The 20078-nt window shown below is 36.4% G+C and overlaps 1 protein-coding gene across 1 annotated transcript; it reads right to left on the reverse strand.

The window, feature by feature from the left end:
* Window positions 1–12178: 12178 nt before the first annotated feature.
* LOC149142993 (protein NRT1/ PTR FAMILY 2.9-like) lies at window positions 12179–19775 on the reverse strand. Its single transcript, XM_089451645.1, has 5 exons — window positions 19645–19775; window positions 15470–15585; window positions 14029–14246; window positions 13234–13790; window positions 12179–13067 (listed from the first exon to the last, which is right to left on the reverse strand). Exons 1-5 carry the CDS (start codon window positions 19773–19775, stop codon window positions 12179–12181), a joined length of 1911 nt encoding a protein of 636 aa, XP_089307771.1.
* Window positions 19776–20078: the final 303 nt, after the last annotated feature.

The raw sequence follows: 20078 nt of genomic DNA on the forward strand, positions 1-20078 counted from the left end.
TACTTGACACTACACATGACATGTTGAGCATTATGTCCGAGTTCGATTCCCACTTCTCCCTCAGGATTGGTCGCTTACAAGCCCACCTTCAGGAATGCTTTGGATCTGCCCAAGAATTGGTGTCCCATTGGGCACCTCCTACTGCCAATCTGCGATATTATTTGCAGGTTGTCCATCAAATTCACTCCATGATGGCCAATGCCGACATCCTCGACGATATGGTCGAGCACACTCAAAGCCTTAGTATGGTGGCCAAAGATCGTCTCGTAGAAGAATTGCAACACACTCTCCATTGACACAGCCTTCTCTCGTCCACTAAGGGCTCTCAACTAGGATGGTGAGAAATCCAAAATCCTACGATTGAGGACCAGAATGGTTGTAAGGAACTCAAAGGATCAAAACGCCCCTTGGAAACCCGTATCTAGAACCCTTGTCCACCATAGCAGACCTGACTTTTACTGTGCATCTTGTGTGCGCAGATTCTCGCCTTAGAGCAACCCGAATCATAGAACTGTCTGTATTGGAGCACAATTTTAAAGGTTCCGATCAGCCATAACTTTGCCTCTCTAGGATTTGAGCACGTATCCACCAACTCATGCGCTCCAGCTGCTCTTCCATCGCACAAGGAGATCCTAATCTATCCATGCACCAGCAAATGAACAACCCTTACCACACCCGCTTCAACACTAACTCAAAAACATGTCTGAGTCTTCCATGCAGGTCTTCAATCCACAACATGACAGTCGCTCCACTACACCAGTGCTCTCGGCCTCATCTAATAGAGATCCAAGCTTTCTCTCAGCCCCCTCTAGCCCCAGGCCTCGTCTGCGCCACGTTCGTTTGGCCTATATGGACAAACAAAAAATAACACGTACTTTCTCAAAACAATGGTATGTACTCCCTATTTCCATCAACCAAGTAGGCGCCCCGCCCTTAGGCTTTGATACCATGATGAAACTTGATAGTGCAAAATTATCTTCACATCAATTAATCAAATATCAGATTACATATATACATGAGTATTCTCTTAAGATAAAAAACTATCTTGGACATACAATTTGTTGGTTGAGAGAATATCTCAACCACACACCAAACTAGGGAAACCACTCCTATATAATAGGAACAAACTCCTTACATAGAAAGTCATAACTAAGACAAGTAGGAATTAATATTCCAATAGCATGGTTGTGAGTGGAATTGTTTCTTTTTTAATATAAGATCTTTGAAGCAGGTTTAGAATTTCAAAACAGTTTTATTAATGAAATTTGACAATTTTCAGGCCTCCAAAGCATTTTTCACAATTTCACAAAAACAATTTGACCCTTTTGTAAAAATTTAACCATATTTGACTAACAAATCACTTGTGACCCCTCAAATTCCACCCTGGACAAAAGCACGATCTGATCCGACCTTATCAATACCCTGTTTGGTGAATCACAAAACTTGTGATGTCTCCTAACTTTCATGGATAATCTTTAATAGAAGTTGGGTTGCACTTTAATAGAGGCACACCAGTGCCCATGTCCACACGCAGTCATTGCAAATCAAGAACTATACAAAAGCATAAAGTAATAATAACAGACAGCTGCTCCACGCAACCTTCTCCCGGCTTCTATCAACTTTATGGATGCAGCACGACCTCCGTATGTTAGAAACTTCAACTTAAATTGTCTTCCTCGGGGGCCCCGTAGCTTGCAAGGCTTGTGTCCGGCTTTATCATCTACACAAAGTCGACGCTATAGAACAAACCACTACAGTGTGGGATCTAGATACTTTGTTTTCCACTTCAATAAGCGGAGGGCAATTATTGCCAATTAAGTATGAATCTGTTGTCTTATACTCCGTTAAGAATGAATGCACAAAAAATAATGGAGGTATCATTTATTTATTAAATTTAATTATGTCTTGTCTTGTTCGATGGCTTGTCCGGCAGTCGCTTGTTGAGCCTCAAGCCTATCAGATGATAGAAGGTCCAATATGAAACATATATTGTGTGAATCACCCGTTCAATTTGAAAGTTTAGGCAACTTAGTAAGGTTCTAATCACTTTGACAAAGGAGGTTGATAATTTCAAAAGAAAAAATTAGCGATATTTATGGACAAATCACGTGGTCTTGATGAGCGAATTTGCTCCTCAAATTCCATCCCTGGTGAGTACAAATTTTCCGGTCAAATTCCATCCCTAATTGTGGCTACTCAGTCAACTAGATCAGTTCCCTGTACACTGGTAGACTAGTCGCCTTTGGCTAAGTGGCTGTTTGATCGACTGCAACACCCCCATATTGCCTGTATTCTGTGAATTGACTGGTGACCAGTTAATAAATAACGAAGTACTAAATTGGGGCTGGTTCATGAGAAAGATCAAGCGAACTGGCTGCCTTAGCTTTCAAGCCGTTCTATGAAAGTGCCGCCATTGGATGAGAGAGCCGGAAACAGTGTGCATGTATACATGTTATTCATCCTTCTTTTTTTGGTGAGTATTTTGGATTTTGAGAATTAGTAATGGTTGAAATTGGCATCAATTTAATTTGATTGCATAATTCCTTTGTATTGTATTTTAAATTTCCGGCGTGGGCAGCGCAAAAAAAAATTAAGAGAAATGATTTACAACCCTGTTATCCCACGCCATATGGGTTTGATTATTTTATATACCTTGTTTCACAAAGAAGTTTCGTAAAGTTTATTGTTAAGAATTTATAATAGGTAAGCTGACAAGGTGGATTATTAGTCGAAGCGGGTAAGAGATTATCTAAATCGTATTGGTGTTATAATATTGAAGAGGGGTGATTCCTGGGATATGAGCAGTCAATGGATAATGTGCTTATTTTTTCCACAATATTTTTATTAATTTTGTTTAAAAGAATTTTGTTTTTTATTTTGATTGATTAACTAATGTAACCTATATTAACACATGATAAAATGAACGTTGACATAAGAAAGTAGTTCATCTAATTTTTTAAGTATTAAATTAAATATTGTTATTATTTTCTAATTACTTGTAAAAGGCCTATGCATATATCAGATTATATTTAGTAGTTTTTAATAAGTAATAGTTTTGGTTTAATTAATTATTATTATTATTATATATTATGATGATGAAGAATAATATTTAGTAAGATGAATGTGGTCTATCGGATCTTAACAAAAGAGAGTCTAATTGACATTTTTCAAAATCATGTTTCTGTGATCAAGGAGCACGGAAATAAGTGTTCCAAGATCTCTATAGTTGAGTTGGCTTAACAATTCAAGGGATTGAGAGCGGATGTGGGCAAGAGCTGGGCAGTCTAAAAAGAAGTGTTTTTCATCTTCCACCTTCTTAGTATCACAAATCTGAAAAATCCTATCGTCCCACGGGGTCTTGGGAGTAGACCAACATCCGGTCTCACTTTGGAGCTCGTGAGAGTTAGTTCTAATCCTAGCGATATTCATTTTCTTCTTAGCATTAGTCAACATACAGAGATAATTCTTGTTATCAAGGGTGGGGTTGATCACCTCCTCACAATACCTTTGCTTCCTTTTACCCTCCAACTGCTTAGCATCCTGAGCTCATGAGAGTTAGTTCTAATCCTAGAGATGTTCATTTTCTTCATAGTGTTAGTCAACATAGAATGATAATTCTGGTTACCAAGGGTGGGGTTGATCACCTCCTTATAGTACCTTAGCTTCCTTTTACCCTCCAACTCCTTAGCATCCCACATCTTGTCCTTAAAAGTGGAGGTAATAGTATCTTTGATACACTCCTCACTTCCCATGATGATCGCCTCCTTAATCCCCCAAAGATTGAGCCAAGGCTGAGCATCGTGATGCCACCCGTGCTTGAGGCGCAGGTGGGGGTTTTCACTAAAGTTAGAGGCAATTTTTGGGAGCCTCTTGGATTCCATATTGTGAAGCTTCTTCTTATACATCATATATCTAAACATCACCGCACCTTCAATGGGGAACAAGTGAACTTTGATCAAAAGGATAGGATAGAGAGTATTTCTCTTGATCTTGAAGTTATAGGTTATGAATTGCTTTTGGACCATCTCAATCTTTCTCCACGGCTCCCTAGATATACTACACCCCAAACTTCACATCCTCTCAAAAACAAACTTTTTTTTATTCCAAATGTACAGATCCACTAACTTACAATTATTATGAGCTTTCCAACCTCCAATAATTTTTCATGCTTAATTCTGTTTGAGATAATAAAAAAAATCAATAACCAAATTATTTAAATAAAATTATAATTTAATTAAAGTTATCAACTATTTTTTAATTGCTTTAAAAATATATTATTAAAATTGTCACTTTAGATAATTTTCTCATTTATTTATTATGAATAAATAAATATTTAAAAAATAAATATTTAAAAATTTATTTTTATAAATGCCAAAATTTGAATTAGTGAATTTAAAATTAAAGTGTCTTAAATAATACATAAACCATTTTTTATGTTAAAAAATCATTTTTATACATGTTAAATTTTGAATGAATAAATAATTTAATTAAAGTTATCAACTATTTTTAATTGCTTTAAAAATATATTATTAAAATGGTCACTTTTAGATAATTCTCATTTATTTATTATGAATAAAAAAATATTTAAAAAATATATATTTAAAAATTTATTTTTATAAATGCCAAAATTTGAATTAGTGAATTTAAAATTAAAGTGTCTTAAATAATACATAAAGCATTTTTTATGTTAAAAAATCATTTTTATACATGTTAAATTTTGAATGAATAAACTTGAAATTAAAATCCATTAAATAATACGTAAAGAATAGCTCACCATTTTTTTATGAATTTAATAACTTTCCGAAAATATAAAAATATCCGTTCAATTTTTTTATATGATATAAATTATAATACATAAAGTGATTTGAAACTATGAAAACAAAAAAAACATTTATGTTTCTAAATTAAAGTCACCTTCCTTTACATATAATAATATACGTTTTGAAGTTTCCTTTAATTTAAATAATCAAAATTTAATGGTAATATATGTTTTGAAGTTTCCTTTAATTTAAATAATCGGATTTTAATGGAAATCATTCAAATGAGAGTGAAATTCACTCTCTCACACTTGGATTTTTAAAGTTAAAATATAAATTTTTTTAAAGTTGAAATTATAATTTAATTTCTGGGATTTATAATATATTCCATTAAGGTTTTTCTAAATTTTCCATAAAACATATTATGATGTAATTGGTTTTAATAATAAATAACTAATTTTTTAATATAAATGGTGTTTTTTATATTTTTATTTTATTTTAAAAATTTTAATTATTGTGTAGAGAAGTGCGTTTTGCAATCGGGTATTACTCTCACGTGTAAATATATCATGTTCTCAAAGAATAATAAAAATAATTTTAGTTAATTTGAATGGATTATAAATTTACTTTTAACCATAGTTTTTATTACATTAAAATTTTAAATTAGATAAAATTTTAAACATCTTTACTCTTTACTAAAGCCAATACCATTTATTAAATGAAAGGAAAACTCTTAATTCAACACAGAAAAATAAAAAATTCTACTACAAAATCTTTTAATTTAATATTTGTAAAATAAATCTTTAAAACGAAAAACCATATCCTATGGATATATTAAAATCATTAAAGACATAAATATTTCCACATCAAATTTGTAATATTTGAAAATATTAATTTGATATAATTTTATTATAAAGTTTGTTATCATGGCGTGTAAAACACATCACTAAGTCTAATATTGATATTAAAAGATTAATATTAAATATAATATTAATATTATTAAATTTAATAACTTTTGATTAATACAATATTTAAATTAATATAACATTAGATTTGTTATATTATAATATATATTAATATATCATGATATATATTAATTTTAGGTATATATGGAGGGATGAACAAAGACATAGAGTGATAGAGGTGGAGAGATAGAGGAAGTCACAAGGTAGAGATAGAGATAAAACAAGCTTAGATCCATTTAACACCAAATCTATCATGCATCCAGAGGGACCAATCTCTTGAGGTGCAAACCTTCTTTCTGGAGTGTCGAACTTGAGGAAAGGTTTACACCTCAAGGTATGTGATCTCTCTCGGTGCATGATAGACACAGTGTTAGATGAATCTAAGATGGTTTTTAATTATGATGGTAAAAATGATGATGATGATTAACCTCCATTGAGATTGAATATGGGCTATAGACCTTAAGAAAGTAAGAAAATACTTGAAATTCTCTATAATTTTATTCTATGTTGTGAAAGTATTACGCCAAACTTTCCAACAACACCAAAGCTTTGGTGAGTTAAAATGTCATGAAGGTGTGGTGTGACAAATATTTTGAAATTTAGTTTTAATCATAGTATATGTTGGATAATTTAAGAGAAAAATATTTTCATCTTCAAATCTCTTAGCCTCACAGAGTGAATGCCCAATTTCAGTGTGAAGATCATGAGTTTTTTTTAAGCGTAGAAATGTTTATTTTATTCTTTGCACTAGTCAATATCAAGAGATATATTATACTCTAAATATCATGGTTGATCTCCTCCCTTTAATATCTCAATTTCTTCTTCCCCCTCCAACTCTTTATGAAACCACAATTTTCACATAAACATTGAGGTAGTAATATTTTTATTCTTATACTTACTCTAAAAAATCCTCTCTTCTTTCATTAACTAATGGTTTTCTGTCCCGAGTTACTCTAAGGTAGTCCTCTCGAGAGTTTAAGAAACTTTTGGAATCCCCGTCTTTTATGTTGTTTGATCCATTCTTATACCTATATACCTGGTCATATTCATGCTCTAAATGGCAGAAAAGATTTCTTAAATGAGGAGGATATGATAGGATATTTTTCATTTAACTTTGAGCTGAGAGGTTCCAAATGTTTTTTAACTTACTAACGTATTTATGCAAAAAATGATAGGGGACAAAGGACACTCATGCTTGACTCTAATACAGAAATTAATTTCTTTCAACCAACCTTCAATGGTCCTAAACTTCGCAATAACATTCCCATACAATATTGTCACAACATAACAAGTTTTTCACAACAACTATTAACTCCAAAGGAACCTTTATCTCTTTCAACCTCTTACAAACATTTATCTTAGAAAGAATATAAAATATTTTTTAAATTCAATGAAACCACACAAGAGATTGATTCTATTATTGTGGCACTCCTCTACAAAAAAAATTAAAGAGAACGAGGTGGTTTACAGTGAAATGATGTCAGCTAAACTTACCTTGGCCCTTAACTCTTTTTCATGACTTTCTAGCTATAATCTTATCTTCCTTTTCCAAAATAATTCCATATAGCTTGGCTAAAATGGGGTTAATCATAATGGTCCTAAAATGAGAGGGAATGCTTTTGTCTCCACTTTTAATAATATGTACAATAAGGCTTTTCATCTAGGATTTAGTGAAGTGTTGCTTCATTGTCAAATTTAAAGTAGCATTCAACGTCCTTATATTTTCTAATTGCAAGTTACATAACTACAAACTCAATATCTTCTAGAAAAATGATTGCATCCTCTATAGAAATGTTCAATATGGTGTTCATGGCAAAAAAATCATAATATTTTCTTTAGTTTTATAAATTAAAATTTCCCCCCAAATTTTCTTAAGATCACTGCTAGATGAATGCAATAACCTCTTTTAACTTATATTTATATAATACCATTTTTCAATAAAAGAAACTGTATATTTATTTTATTAAGTTTTAAGGATTCACTAAAAGTGTCACTAATGTTTTTCTAATAATTTATGTTGGACACCTAATCCTCTAAGGGTTTGTGTGGAAGCTAAACAACCAAAAGAGTCCAAGAAACCACTTGAAATATGAATCCAAGGGTCACACCATGTACTATACATGTATATCATTGTCAATAATAGACGCATTCTCATGCTTATCATTCATCCTATGTGTATTCCATGTATATATTTAACATGGTATGAGAGCCATGATGTCTAGCTTGTGTAGTCTTCTTCCTCACAGTTTATGCCTTCGATAGAAAAGAAAAAAAATAGGATGTTGTTATTGCCTATGAAGCTGGTCTAAGGTGCCTTGAATAGCGCTGGCCTAGTCTTCATTACCTCTAACGTTCCATGCATACTTGACACTCCTAATCACTGTGCCTTCTTGCCACCTTCTTGTGTGTCAGAACTGCAATTACTATTCTTGCTGCACGATGTCCCACTGATCTCTCAACAAGATTCATGTTAGATTTGACCGTCCATACTGGCACTCCCACGATCGATTATGCTCTTCGACATCCCTCAGTATCAAGCCTCTCACATCGGTTTACGTTGTTTCTGATGATACGTTGTTGGCCATACCTCCTGCGTTCGATCCAATTCCTACATTCAGCCCTCTCCTGATCCATGTTGCTACTGTTGGGCCTTGATGTGCTTGTGGCCAGGTAAACTGCTCTCTGCATTTGGCTTTTAATTTGAACCCTTTTTTTTTCGCTACCCGACACTTCTCTAGAACTGCTATTCGATTTGCCTCAACTCGCTTGTGCTACTCCTCGATTATCTGCATTATTTTTCTTCACGCGATAACAACTCCCACTCTTTCGATTGGATTGATATAGAATCAGAGCTTGGATTTCTCCTCGCCCAAAAAATATTGCTGGAAATCTACGACCACCACCGGTTCTCGGAATGCGTCAACTCTATTGAACATTGCCTTCTATGTTTGGGCCACAGTCCATAATGTATACCACCACATTCAATCCACAGTACGTTTCTTGTGTGGTACATATGCTATAGAAATCTTGGTTTTGGTGATATGCTACCTAAATATGCTCCTAGTTTTTAACTGTGATATCATTGTGGCTCCCATTTTATTCGCTACTCAGTCCATTGCCTACCTGACCCGATTGCTCACCACTCCTCATTCCCTCTGCGACATTAACTTGTTAGCATAACACCGCCAAACTTGTGGTAACACTGCTTGTGCTTCGCATATTGTCTGTGGCATTAACTTGCCCGCGTAGTTCTCTGGTGTTGCAGCATCACACCGCCTACCCGAGCTATACCAACCTTGGCACCACTTGGTCTTATTAACACCTCCCCTGCCTTCATGGTTTCCATTGCCTTGTCAAGACCAACAATCACTTGTTCTTCATCTACTACCAAATTGAGAAGGCTCCTCACGTGCATATTCCTTCTTCTCAAAGACATGCCATCTTGTAGTTTAGTGCTTTAAATTAAACTAATTCCAGGTGTATGCAGGTTTTATGGTGAGAGTCATAATTTCTTCGTTCTTCATTGTTTTGACTGCAATGGCAGGGCGAAAATGAAATGTTCGTGCCAAAATTTCCAGAAGAAGGCATGGAGTTTTATGTAAATGATGGAGGTATCGTGAGTAGTGCATGTTCAGACTTGGTCCCATCCTTTGATAACTTGGCCTTGGCCAAGCTTGAAAGTAAAGGGCTCTCCTCTCTCTCTTGAAAATACAAGGATTGTGGTGAAGAGGAACCTGTGCTTCCATTTCTTGGGCAGTTTACATCATAAACAGAGGTTGAGGTGCCATTCTGGGGATTGATAATTGCTTATGTACTGATTTGTGTTGGCTGCCATTTAATTATCAGGTTCTATTTTCCAATCTTCTCGTTGTATAATGAAGTTTTTGAATGAGAAATGTCCATTCTGTAGGAGCGGTCACTTAATGGCTATTGCATTTAATTTCTGAAGTTGCTATTGAAAAATACAAGTTTATTTGGAGACTATGAGTGCATGTGGAAGCCTTAAAAGCATTGTACAGTGAATAAACTTATGAAAATCACCCATAGTGGAGAACATTGTGGCAAAAATCATTTGCATATCAGGGTTTATCTATTGAGACAATGGCCAAACTTGAAGATGCATTAAAGTTATTGAATATCCTAATACATTCCACCGTATATGAGATGGTAAACATCAACAAGGGAAATCTTTTCGACATTAAAATTTCTACAAAATGTAAAGGAAAAGATTGATTTTTGCAACTAGAGTCTCAAATCCAGCGAGATGAGTTACAATGGAAAAAGCATCACTCTATATTGTTTTTTGTTTAGAACAATCCTTGTTAAACATTGAGACAAACTCCCATCAACAAAAAGTCAATATTTTTGATCTAGTATGTAATGAAGGAGCAGATTTGCTGAAACAAGCAGAAGTTTAGTCTACAATTCCCAAGCCCATCATCAGACTTTGGGAAGAGCTTTTCCATAACAAGCACGAAACTGGTCTTGGATATGACAAGGATGTGTCCTTCCATATTCCAGATTACTCAAAGCCCATCTAGTTTCAGAGTGTTGGATTTCTTCATGACAGTTCACCTACAGTTGCTCCAAATTCTTCTCCTCCTCCACAACAACATCAACAAATTGTGAAATGCCAACACTGTGACCGAGTTGGCCATGTGAAATATCGTTGTTTTGATTTTTGTCCATGTAAGCACTCTCATAAAACCAGTCATTCTTCAAACAGATGCTTCAAAAACAAGCCTCTTGCAATAACAAAGATTCATCTTGGATGGATCGCTTCTTGTCAACGGGCATCAACAGCCAATAAGATATTTTAGTCATATGTCTCACCTTGTTCTAGAGTATTGAAAAGTCTTGCAGTTGAGTTTTCTCCATCATGTCACCTGGTATCTCATGGGGGGAAGTGATGGTCATCTACAAGCTTCAAAGCCACATCAAGCAAGCCTGAGACACAACCTGCCATACCAGATTCAGAGTTGTAACTAGAAGCAAAGATGCCCTTGAGTATGCCTTCAGTTGTTGATGCCTCTTCAAAGGATTGGAGACACTTCCTTTAGCAGAAGACTTCAGCTTCTTGCCAGTTTTGGAAGAGTTCCAGGAATTGCATTAAGCATTCCAGAGTTGGTGGTAATCCTCAAACCACCATAGGTTGAGACCTCCCTTTTCAGGTTGAGATTCTCCCTTTTATGCGGGGTGAGACCTCCTTTTCATGGTTGAAGGTCTACCTCTTCAAAACATCAGAAGCACTTCCTCTAGCAGAAGACCTCAGCTTCTCGCTAGACATGGAAGAGTTATGGGAACTGTACTAAGCATTCAAGTGTCGCTAGTCATGTTTAAACCACCCACCTTATACAAACATTTCAGAGAGCACATTCAGCCTAGTGCTGCCATGCATTTTTGCACATTCTGTATTACAACTCTCTTCTTCGACTCATACATACCCCTTCGGATTAAGGGGGGAATGTTGGACACCTAATCCTCTAAGGGTTGGTGTGGAAGCTGAACAGCGAAAAGGAGTCCAACGGTCACACCATGTACTAAAAATGTATATCATTATCAACACTCTCAAGCTTATCATTCATCCTATATGTTTACCATGTATATGTTTAACAATTTTATATTCATCATTATATAATAAGTTGATTACTTTATTTTATATTTGCATAAAACCCAATAAAAATAAAAAAATTGATAATAAAATTATGATATAAATTTTAGATATTGACTTATAAGTTAAGAGATTTAAATTCCTCCTTAAATCGTTTAATAAAAGAAAAATCTATACATTATAAAAAAACTACTTCTCATTATCAAAATATTCTTTATAAAAACATTTTATAATAAAGTACATACACTGCAACCCATGAATCCAAGTCATAAAAAAGTTTGACCTACTGAAAAGAGTTTGACCACTTTATTATACCATTATAAATTATTAAGTTTTAAAAATTAAAAGTACATACACTGCAACCCATGAATCCAAGTCATAAGAAAGTTTGACCACTGAAAAGAGTTTGACCACTTTATTATACCATTATAAATTATTAAGTTTTAAAAATTAAGACAACTTCATTAAGGAAATATCAAAATTAAGACAACTTCAATAGGAAATATTGAAATATCAAAATAAAAAAATAAAAAATTACTTTTTTAATTGAGTAAAAAGACCATCGTATGAAAATTTCAAAATAAATCCAACACGATCCTGCAGCTATTTAAAATTCTGATTACAGGAATAATTTGTATTCAGAATCGTTACCAAATTAGCAAAAAGGAATGTATGATTCGAAGACTTGTAACCATAGAACGAATGCTAACTAAATGCTCCCCGGATTTTAGCAATAGACTAGCTATATATCGTTTCTAAGGCATTGATAGCATAACTGTAACAGTACATGGAGTATTTGTTAGGAATAACTATTGTTTTGCATGAAAAAAGTACACATATGTAGCCTATGCAGGAGGTGAGATCTGTTTATCTTGCCCAGTAATGGATATCTCGGCTGTTTGATCGTTAACGGTGGCTTTGTATCTGTACCAGCGAGCAACGATGACGAAATACACCAAATTGAGAGTCCCATACCCCGCTATTAGCCAGTAAAAGTTATCGAGCTTGGCCATGTTCAGATCCTGCGCCAGCCAATTATGGTGACCGGGGCCACCGGTGGTCTTATGCACAATGCTCACAATGAGACTGCTGAGATAATTACCCAGAGCCATGGACAAGTAGAAGAGTGCGCCCGCTATACTCCTCATGTTTTCGGGGAATTGACTGTACAGAAATTCGATCTCTCCGACTGCACTGAACGCCTCTGCCAGACCGGCCACAGAATACTGAGGAACCAGCCACAGTGCTGACATCGGAATCACGTCTCCGGGTTCCATGAAACCCTGGCTTAACGCCACGCTCCGCCGCTTTCTTTCGGCAGTCGCCGCGAAGGCCATCGATATGACCGCGAGGGCCATTCCAATCCCCATTCTCTGTAAAATTGTTATACCCTTGCCATCCTTCATCATTCGCCTGGAGAAGGGCACGATAAATCTGTCGTAGATGGGCAAAAACAAGGTGAGCGCTAGCATGCTGAAGACTGGAAATGATCCTGCAGGGATTTGAAAGTGCTTGCCCACGTGTCTGTCCATCATCTCTGCCTGCAAAACCGAGAATGTGTGGAGCTGTGCTGTACACACAAATATGCTGATCGTGCTTGACCATATGGGCGCTATCCTTATCACTGATTTCAGCTCTTCCACTTGCTGTAGACTACACAATCTCCATGGAAAGGCCACGGACCCGTCTTCTTTAAAATCTTGTGGGATTTTTATAGAAGCCTTGTTTAGAAACCTGAAAAATAGGTACCCAATATCCATCAATTGAACCATTCATAATGAAGAAAAGGGATTACTGCTATATTATGTTCTATATATTTTCTGTTAAAAACAATCATAGCGACCACCAACAGTTGAGATATACTGCAAAATCAGTCATACTTTTTGTCAGGTGAGCTTACATGAATTCGTCTGTAAGAGCCATCCTTGATTTGAGAACTCCAATCTGTGGTGGGTCATAGTAGTCAGATGTTTGCGAAGGCAACGATAAATGACGCTTTCTTACTGCACCAACCAATACTTGAAGGAAGCTGGTGAATGAGCTTCCTTCTGGTCTAATACGAATGTAGAGCTTCGTCCCCAGAAGGAAGCTTGCGACAGAAAGAAACATGAGACTGGTGGGGATAACCAAACCCCAACTCCAGCTTACATTATCTTGAATATATACTATGATTGTGAGAGCCACCATCATCGATATGGTGAATGAAAAGTAATACCAGTTGAAGAAGCTCTTTATACTTCTCTTCCCCTTTTCGCTTGTGTAATCAAACTGATCTGCTCCAAAGGCTGCAGAACACGGTCGGATACCAGCTGCTCCTATGGCCATCACTGTAAAGGAGGAATAGAGCAAGGCATTTTGAGCTCCTGTTGCAAGTTTACAAGGGGTTCCTGTATTGACGTTGCATGGAGGCGGCCTGAACTGTGGAAATATGGCTGTAAGTGATAGAAGACCCATTCCCTTGACAAAAAAACACAGCAGATTAGATGGCTGTGGGGGGAACACATTTTCCCCTTCATGCCACACAGACAGAGTACTTACTGCCTGCAGGTTCAGGTTGCCATTCGAAACACAAACAACTTAAAACGTTTATGTCAAATTACCCAATATTGCTAACAATTGATTTCGACATCATACATCTTTAAATGTTTTTTAATGCTAGAGCCTAAGACAGTGATCCATAGAAGGAGCAACATACGATGACAGATGCTATGCAGCCAAGAGAAATAGTCCAGTATCTGCCAATATAAGAATCTGAGAGAAACGCGCCTAGAAGCGGGGTAAGGTTCGTCGATCCCGACCACACGTTAATAACGTATGAAGCTGTCACTTTTTCCATGTGGAATTTGTTTGTTAAATAGACAATCAAATTTGAGGACAAACCCAGAGATGCCAATTTCTCACAAGTTTCGTTTCCTGCCATTTCAACACGAACGAATCCAACTCTTATTATAAAAGATACCGCCAAATTAAAGGCATACACGGAAAACAAACTCTGTAACTATGAGAAGAAAACAACAACATGTCCATCCTTATCGGAGGATGTACCATACTCTTCACAATGAAATTTAGAGGTATAACCATGGAATAATTTGAGGGGCTGAAACTGATAAAGTTAAATAAAGTAATACCCTGATAAAGTTATCTTTGTTGTACTGCAGTAAAACAATTATAGAAAATTGTGCTACCAGGAATCTAACGTTCGGGAACATGAAATATAAGAGGCCGAGGAGAAATAGAATCTCGAAAAACTAGTCAGATTACACAAATTAGGTCGAAACGAAATTAGCAGCAGAAAGAGAAGCAGACCACTTGTACCTGGCTACTATTATTGTAGATTAACTCTCTATGCAAATAACTGTGTAGAGTGTAGCGAACGTCTACTTACAGTTCATCCTAGTTATCGTAGATTAATTGCTTCCGGAAATAACTGTGCAGAGTGTTGAGAATCTTTACTAACACTCAATCCTAGTAGATTAATTGCTTCTGGGAATAACTGTAGGGAACGTCTACTAACACTTCATCCATTAGGGAACGTCTACTAACTCTCCATCCATCACCATCCTGAGTTACAAACTTGAAACATCTAGATGTTCCCTATACACAGTTCACAGTTCTTGAAACTTGTAGATATTCTCTATACTCTACACAGTTATTTATTTCTAGAAACAATTTATGTACCATCTAAATTCAAACTATGAAAATCTACACACTCAGATATCTAATTCCACAGAGCTCAAGGTAATATTTAATGAGCCAAAACCTCAATATATTTTCACACTGGCAAGATGAACTTGGCAGAGGACTTGTACCATAGCAGCAACGCATGACGCTTCATGGAGAAAGTCAAAAACCTACTATATATATTTTTGGTAGCGATTCTACCGTAAGTAACTTGATTTTTGATAAATTTAAAGAAAATTGAACCCGGGCTTCATGACACGGGGCCAATAGGTTAATAGCTTCAGTAGGGTTTCAATCAACTGTACTACCCATCAAAATTTAAAATCATCTGCCAAATATATTATAAAAAGAAAAGGATTTTTTTGGTAGAGCAGGTATTGACCTAGCCATATTCACACAGCCCCTGGTAATAACTGTAATGACACCACATTACACCAATATGGTTAATAGTTCACCTATGATAAAAGGCATAGTTTTCCATCCTCCTTTGCTGATGTGACCAAAGGATCCATCGTCTTTTTGCGCTTGGTTTCTGTGTTCGAAAGCTAAGATCGATTCCAGCGGGAAATTGCTTCCGTCCTCAGCGTTGTCACGTTCAATTAGACGAAGCATTGGATCATCTAATTTGGGTAGAGAACCCAACTCCATCCGGCTCTGGGCAGCCATGACTCTGCAAGCCAGTGTGCAATCTGTGTGCGAGGAAGGATGGACAAGAGCACAACCACATGGGAATGCCCGGTAGGCTGGCCCGATTCATTTATGGTAGCAAATCAACTTACGAAAGGATACGCAACTAGTAAAGCATTTCACGTCAAGGTTGGTCTAGTGAAGTTTGGCACTTTTTATTTCGTAAAATTTTGATACCATGCAAAATTTTAATAGAATTTTAAGTTCGAGTGTCTAATTTAGAGTGGGTAGGTAGGTAGAAGAAGAGGGTTTGGACTCTTAAAATTAATTAGTTAAGAGTTTGTTTCATTAGGATTTAAGGAAATAGGTTAACCATTCAAAATTTAAATAGTTTAAAGAAATAGGTTAACAATTCAAAATTTAAATAGTTAAAAACTTACTCTTCATTAACTACTAATATTATTCCAAATGAAATAGTTTTACTTAATACTAATTTGACAATTCACTTATGATAGATTTTCCCACCTTAAATTTATTTATCAAAAATAAAAAAATAATAAATTAATTATTAATAACTTAAAAAAAATTCAAAAAATTATAATTAACCCAGTATTGTGTTAAAAGGATAAACATTAAATATCAAAGAGTGATGCTCTACATCTTCTCATTACAAAAAAAGAAGTCGTATAGGTGAACATGCGCAATCATCTAAAGCGATTGTGTCCCTGACGTAAATGAAGTTTTTAACTTTAGTCGAAAAAAATATTTTTTAAATATCTTTCAATTAGAAGAGATTTTTATTAATAAAAAGAAATATGCCTTGGTGTTTTGAAGCCCTGAAACTTTTTTTTTTTTTATAGGGTGAGAATCTCGGATTGTGTGTCTGGAGTAAACGAAGATTTTAGCTTTAGTCGTAAAAAAATATATTTTTGAATTAGAAGAGATTTTTATTAATAAAAAGAAATGTGTTTTGGTTTTTTAAAGTCTAGAAATTCCTTTTGGATGCTCTGAGAATCTCAGAGCACGTAGCCACTGAGTTTTATGATCATTAATAATTGGCATTTTTGGGGAGGACTCACATCCTATTCTTTTTATCTGAACTAGTGTAATGGGAGGTGTAATTGCAATTGTAAATGCGATCGCGTGAAACCTTGTCTTGTCTCAATGAATGTGGCTAGTGAAAGTTTAATGAGTGGAATGGCTCAGCAAGACGGCATTTGTGTTTGCATTTCATTCTTTATTGGGCTACTAATCAGTATTCTGCAAGAAAGTGCAAGAGTCGGTGGTGGGATTTTAGCGTTGGGTGGCAATATCTAATATTCCCGTGCGACTCTTTGCTTTGTGAGTTCATTATCGTTTTGCTCCAAAGGCACCTCGGGTTTTATTGCGCTTGCATAGTGCTAATATGGGTAATTGGGGGAACTTGGTATTTATGTCTTCGATAGATTTTGGAAGGTGTGAATAGTTGGTCCGTTGGAGGCGTTTGGAGGGAAAAGTATAGAACACATGAGCTCTGGAGGTGGTGTTGCTCAGGGTGGCAATGGTTGTGCGAGGGATTCTTCATTTTTGGTGCTTTGTCTGAAAACTGGCACACTTGGTGGTTTTGTGGGCATTTTTCTATGTTCGATGGAGATAGAGGAGTCACCTTTTTGGAGTATTAGACAACGACAATTTTATGTCAGATACACAAGGCTTCTTGGGGAGCGTCGGCCTCGGGTGAGTTTCTCACACCTTCTCCTTCTCAAGTAGCTTGTGTTCTCACCGCCGTTCTCAATTGGCGAAAAAGTGGTAGCTGGGTTGTAACGTGTGGTCGTCTGGGTTGAATTGTGGTGAAGGCAGATCTGGTCTTTGGGCGTGGAGGTCTAGGCAAGTTTCAGTGGGTCAGACTTTGAAGAGTATTGGCAGATTTCGCTCTGCTAAATTGTTCAATATGTGACTCTCCTAGCATTGTGGTTGCTTCTCCCCCTTGCCAAACCAGGCTTTTCAGGTCACTTGTACTAGGCAAGGTTGGTTCCTTCAAAGCATTTGGTAATGGTGGCAATCGAGACGTGCGAGGGTGGAAAGACTATTGCCTGCTCCCGGCTATCGGGTGTTGGAACGTGTGGCAGTCATGATAGCAAGAAGTAGGCTTCCCGTGGAGGTGGAGGTAGGAGGTCTCAGCAACCTTAGTGAATTGGTGGCATGTGATAAGATGGAACGACTAATTGGGGGTCTGGTTGGCCTGCAACTCCCAACATGTAGGTAATTCAACATTATTTTCTACAGAATTGTCGGGAACTAATTCAATCTATGATAGATCTGGTGGATACGGTTGAACGAGTTTCAAGGGAGGAGCATGTTGAGTTGGTGGCCACCTTGAACATGATGCACTACTTTCAGGTTAGAGAGTGAGTGGTGGTGATTTGGCGAGGCCAAAACCACCTTGCAGAAAAAGTGGAAAAGCTGGAGACTTGGTTGGCAGACTTCAAAGGGCACATCCAATTCAACTTCTGCCCTCCGCCACCTCCAAGAACTGCCCCAGATAACCCAACTTCCTTTACGTCGGATGACTAGTATGCTATCAGGTGTTTTTTATATATTGTTTGTCTTTTGGCTCCCTTGGCCCTTTAATTTATGAATGATGTCCTTAGCCTTTTGTTTGTATTTATGTCACTTGCTACAAACATTGGTCAAAAAACCTGATCGAGGTGAGACCACTTGCTTTTTCTCTACTGGATGTACATCTTTTTTACCATATGAATAAAATATCGACTTACAAAAAAAAAGTCTAGAAACTCTTTATAAAAGGATTATAAATTTTGACCAAGTAACTAGTAAAATCATTAATTAAGTGAGAATATTAGTAATTACAACTAAGAATATACTTAAAATTTTATTAAAAATTCAAGGTTTTTTTGGGTTGAGGAGGAAATAACTTTGATATTAGCATGATTTTCCCTAAGATGACTAACTTGTGTTCATCTTCCTGGACCAAGGTATTAATGCTCATGTCCTAATTTATATCCTCCTTGACCATGTTTTTGGATCTTTGAAAGATTGTGTATGAACTCCAACTCAAACCAAAATTTGTGATAAATGTTTGGTGGTGTGGCATGGATTATGGATATTTATTGAGATGGGCCTTTGCTAAAGAAATAATGAATAGAATGTTAGAAAATTATATATTACGGAGCAATGGAACACATAAAATATTGCCTAAATATAATCACAGAAAACACATAAAACAAGAGAGACACAGATATACGTGGTTCACCCAGTTTGGGCTATGTTCACAGAGAAACAACCAATCCTTCCTTTTATATTATCCAGCAAACTGAAGAGATACAACCTACAACAGATCCTCTATAACACCCTCTTTGCTCTCAATCTCCTCTCTCTTCCTCACTCAGAATACAGATATTCATAGACGCAATACAATTCCCTCATATATAGTGAGGGGTTGCCTTCTAGGGCAAAAAACCCCTAAATTAAACATAATTTCTACCGTCAGATCATCTGCTTAATGAACGGCCTATATTGATTAGAAATTACTAGACTTTTACAAGGCAATTTTACATCTATTTTTAGCTTCAGGGGCACTGCCCCCCGACCCCCCAGTCGGGGGGGATTAGTCCCCCCGCATCCCCCAGGGGGGACAAGTCCCCCCTGCACCCCCCCGTGTGGACGTGGGTACAGTCTTCTTGGGGTATACATCCGACTGAGACCTTTCAATAAAGAAGATAATCAGGTTCCACACCCAACAATCGCCCACTTGGATACTGATTATAGCAACTCCACCACTACTTCATTTGCTAGAAAATAACTCCACTTTTGACCTAGTTGTTTCTCATCTTCTTCATCATACTTGAAGACCAATTGAAACTGAGCAGATTCTCAGTGTTATCGGGAAATCTAGTGTCTATGCAGAGCTGCTAGTCCCACTAAGGCTGGTAGCTGCCTTAGAAACAAACAAACTAAAACCACTTTCGTTTTCCTTTATGAGAGATAGATGAGAGGGGAAAGCGGGACTTTGGTTCCACGTCGATCACTTGTGAAATTGCTTCCATCCTCAGCATTGTCATGTTGAATTAGGCGATGCATTGGATCATTTAATTTGGGTAGAGAACCCAACTCCATCCGGCTCTGGGCAGCCATGACTCTGCAAGCGAGTGTGCAATTTGTGTGCGAGGAAGGATGGACAAGAGCACAACCACATGCGAATGCTCGGTAGGCTGGCCCGATTCATTTATGGTAGCAAATCAACTTACGAAAGGATACGCAACTAGTAAAGCATTTCACGTCAAGATTGGTCTAGTGAAGTCTCGCACTTTTTATTTCGAAAAATTTTCATACAATGCAAAATTTTAATAGAATTTTAAGTTCGAGTGTCTAATTTAGAGTGGGTAGGTAGGTAGAAGAAGAGGGTTTGGACTCTGTTTTAAAATTTTTGTTTAGTTA

This window comes from Pinus tabuliformis, chromosome X (assembly GCF_031772625.1).
Source record: "Pinus tabuliformis cultivar Carrire ecotype Pingquan chromosome X, CPIR1, whole genome shotgun sequence".
In the NCBI taxonomy this organism is placed as follows: domain Eukaryota; kingdom Viridiplantae; phylum Streptophyta; class Pinopsida; order Pinales; family Pinaceae; genus Pinus; species Pinus tabuliformis.

What these genes read in the sequence shown, in the direction of transcription:
- LOC149142993 (XM_089451645.1), bottom strand. Translation starts at nt 19,775, where the DNA reads ATGGCTGCCCAGAGCCGGATGGAGTTGGGTTCTCTACCCAAATTAAAT. An exon ending in CGACGTGGAACCAAAGTCCC is followed by an intron (nt 15,586 to 19,644) that starts GCTTTCCCCTCT and finishes TGAGGACGGAAG; the next exon opens with CAATTTCCCGCTGGAATCGA. An exon ending in GCTCTTACAGACGAATTCAT is followed by an intron (nt 13,068 to 13,233) that starts GTAAGCTCACCT and finishes CCTATTTTTCAG; the next exon opens with GTTTCTAAACAAGGCTTCTA.